Here is a 3774-nt window from a genome sequence, read left to right on the forward strand (position 1 = left end):
AGCCGTGAGTGGGGCTGTGGGGCTGGCAATGAGGCACTGGAGTGTGGGGCTCACCCTGCCCTTCCCTTGGATGTGGGGCTGACGTTGCCCTTCTCAATATGTGGGGCTGGTGCTGCCCTTTCCCAAGATGTGGGGCATTGGGGAGTGGAGCACTGGGGTGTGGGGCTTGCTCTGCCCTTCCCTCCATGTGGGTCTCACTCCTCTCTTCCCCAATTCACCCCAGTTCATCCCCAGTTCACCCCAGTTCAGGTGCTGACCAGACCGGGCTGTGCCATCCCTGGTGAATCTCAAACATTGGCCCCCAAATCCTTTGTCTGGGTCCACCCTGGCCCCCTAAATCCGAGCCCTCCCTGGGCCTTCTCTGTCCCCCTTGAGATATTTGGGTGAGGACAGGGCAGAGGCTGCTTTGGGGCCATCAGCACCGCTGCCACAGGGCCACCCTGGGAGCAGCAAAGCCACATCCCAGTGGGGTGGGCGGCCTTTGTGGGTCCCCGAGGGGGGATTTTCAGCTCCTAACGCTTCCCCACGTCCTCCCCCCACAGCCACCTCCATCCTGAAGCGGCAGAAGCAGCTGCGCAGGAAGAATGTCCGCTTCGACCAGGTCACCGTCTACTACTTTGCGCGGCGCCAGGGCTTCACCAGCGTCCCCAGCCAGGGCGGCAGCTCCCTGGGCATGGCCCCGCGCCACGACCGCGTGCGCCGCTACACCCTGGGGGAGTTCGCACGGGAGCAGGAGGTGAACCATCGGCAGGCCCTGCGGCAGCAACCGCGCGAGGAGAAGCTGCACGCCAAGAAGATGAAGGTACGGCCGGGGGGGTTGGTGGGGAAATGTGGATATCCACGGGAGATCCAAATATCCACAGGGAAGTTTGGATATTGCCAAGAAGATGAAGGTGCAGTCAGAGGGGTTTGAGAATTGATGGGGAATTTGGGAATTGATGGGAAATGCAAGTATCCACGGGGAAATCAATCCAGGTATTGCCAAGAAGATGAAGGTAGCCAGGGGGATTCAGGATTGACAGGGGGGAATTCAGGTGTCCACGGGGAAATTCGGGTATCAACAGAGAAATCTAAATATCCACAGGGAAATTTAGGTATTGCGAAGAAGATGAAGGTAGCCAGGGGGATGTGGGATTGACAGGGAATTCAGGAATTGATGTGAAATTTGGGTACCCACGGGGAAATTCAGGTATTGACAGAAAATCCAGATATCCACAGGGAAATTCGGGTATTGCCAAGAAGATGAAGATACAGACAGGGGGATTCAGGTTTGACGAGGAATTTGGGTATTGATGGGGAATTCAGAAATTGATGGGGAAATTTGGGCATCGATGGGGAAATTCGGTTATTGATGGGAAATCCAAATATCCATGGGGAAATCAATCCAGGTATTGCCAAGAAGATGAAGGTACGGCTAGGGGGATTTGGGAATTGATGGGGGAATTTGGGTATCAACGGGAAATCCAAATATCCACGGGGAAATCTGGGTATTGCCAAGATGAAGGTACGGCCAGGAGCATTGGGGATTGATGGAGAAATACAGGCATCCTGTCGAGAAATTTGGGAATTGATGGGGAGATCCAGGTATTGCCAAGAAGATGAAGGTATGGCCAGGGAGATTCAGGGATTGATGGAGAATTCAAGTATCCATGGGGAAATTTGGGTATCAACAGGGAAATCCAGATACCCCTGAGGGTATTGCCAAGAAAATGAAGGTACAGCCAGGGAGATTCAGGAGTTGATGGGAAATTCGGGTATAAACAGGAAATTCAAATATCCACGTGGAAATCAATCCAAGTATTGCCAGGGGAGGTTGGGGATTGATGGGGAATTCGGGAATTGATGGAAAATCCAAATATCTATAGGGAAATCTGGATATTGCCAAAAAGATGAAGGTGCGGTCATGGGGATTTGGGAGTTGATGGGGAATTTGGATATCACATGAGGAAATTTGGGTATCAATGGGGAAACCTCAGGTGTTGCCAGGGAACTCCAGGTACCGACAGGGAAATCTGGGTATTGCCAAGGAAATGAAGGTATCCCTGGGGTAATTCGGGCATTGCTGAGGAAATCTGGGTATCCCATGGGAAATCTGGGAATTGCCAGGGAAATGAAGGTATCCACAGGGAAATCCGGGTATCGACAGGGAAATTTGGGTACTGCCAAGAAAATTAAGGTAGCAACAGGGAAATTAGGGTATCCCATGGGAAATCCAGGTATTGAAGGGAAAATCTGGGTATTGCTGAGGAAATCTGGGTATTGGCAAATATACATTTTATTAAGCTTTCTTCTTTCACACACAATAATGTATTTCATACACAAACCCCGCCAGCCACCTCTTTATTGTCTTTATTTTTTGAATTTTTGGTGTTAAACACCGACTTTTTCCCCATCTGGGGAGTGGGGACCTCCCCATCCTCTTCCCCCCTTTATCCCCAGTGCCGAAACGTGGGAGTCTCCCAGTGCAGGCTCCATCCCCCCATTCCTCCAAACCCAGTTTTCCCAGGAGGGGCAGCTCCAGTGCCGCTCCCCCAGGACCCCCCCCAGTATTTTAAGCAGCAGTGACCTCCTTTCATCTCCTTGTTTTTAGGGCGCCACAGCAGAAAAGGGATTTTCTGCTCCAAATTCTCATATTATTGAATTTTTTCCCCATTTTCTTCTCCTGTGAAGTGCTCTGAGACCCCTCTGCATCGTGGGGGGGATCTGGGGTTCTCAGCTCTTTGTGAGGGACCCTGTGTGGTTGCTGAGGGGCACAGAAAGGCTTTGAGCTGGATGGAGGCAGTCAGTGGGGGTGCAGGGGCGACATTGGGGGATGGTTGGGGCCATTAGGGAACATTGGGGGACATTGAGGGACATGGAGGAAAATCTGGGGCCACTGGAGGCCATTGGTGGCCACTGGGGAACATTTGGGGCCATTGAGAGCCACTGAGGAACACTGAGGGCCACTGGTGGATGTTGAGGGGCATTGGAGTGCACTGAGAGCCATTGGGGGCCATTGGGGGAAGATTGAGGTCACTGAGGGCCACTAGGGGATACTGGGGGGCATTGAGAGACATTGGGTGCCATTGGAAGCCATTGAGGGAAGTTTGGGGCCACTAGGGGCCATTGAGGGACATTGGGGGCTATTGAGAGCTACTGCAGGACATTGGGGGACATTGAGGAAGAATTGAGGCCACTGGGGGCCATTTGGTGCCATTGGGGGACATTGAGAGCCATCGGTGGCCACTGGGGGCCATTGAGGAGCATCGGGGGCCATTGAGGAAAAATTGAGGCCATTGGTGGACATTGAGGGGCATTGAGAGACATTGGGGCCGTTGAAGGGCACTGGGGTACACTGAGAGTCATTGAGGGCCATTTGGTGCCACTGGGGACATTGAGAGGCATTGGGGGCCATTAGGGGACACTGAGGGACACTGGGAGCCATCGGTGGCCGTTGAGGGAAAATTGAGGCCACTGGGGGCCATTGGGAGACATTGGGGGCCATCAGGGGCCACTGAGGGCCACTGGGGTTCAATGTCCCCCCCTCAGTGGGCGCTGACCCTGCCCCCTTGCCCCGCAGCTGACCAAGAACGGGACGGTGGAGTCGGAGGAGGCGGAGGGGCTGCGCCTGGAGGACGTTTCGGACGATGACATCGACGTGGAGAACGTGGAGGTGGACGATTACTTCTTCCTGCAGCCGCTGCCCACCAAGCGGCGCCGGGCGCTGCTGCGCGCCTCGGGCGTGCACCGCATCGACGCCGAGGAGAAGCAGGAGCTGCGCGCCATCCGCCTGTC

General features: G+C 54.4%; 1 protein-coding gene across 1 annotated transcript in view; it reads left to right on the forward strand.

Annotated features, from left to right (window-relative positions):
- Positions 1-3774, forward strand: part of LOC104537331 (cysteine/serine-rich nuclear protein 2-like) — a gene marked incomplete at both ends in the record, with an annotated part of 5518 nt that overhangs the window by 154 nt on the left and 1590 nt on the right. Inside the window, 2 exons of the mRNA XM_010180165.1 lie at positions 510-802; positions 3560-3771. Coding sequence (XP_010178467.1) covers positions 510-802; positions 3560-3771 — 505 coding nt within the window. The remainder of the gene's footprint in view (positions 1-509; positions 803-3559; positions 3772-3774) is intronic.

The sequence above is a fragment of the Mesitornis unicolor genome, unplaced genomic scaffold (assembly GCF_000695765.1).
Source record: "Mesitornis unicolor isolate BGI_N332 unplaced genomic scaffold, ASM69576v1 scaffold36392, whole genome shotgun sequence".
NCBI lineage: Eukaryota > Metazoa > Chordata > Aves > Mesitornithiformes > Mesitornithidae > Mesitornis > Mesitornis unicolor.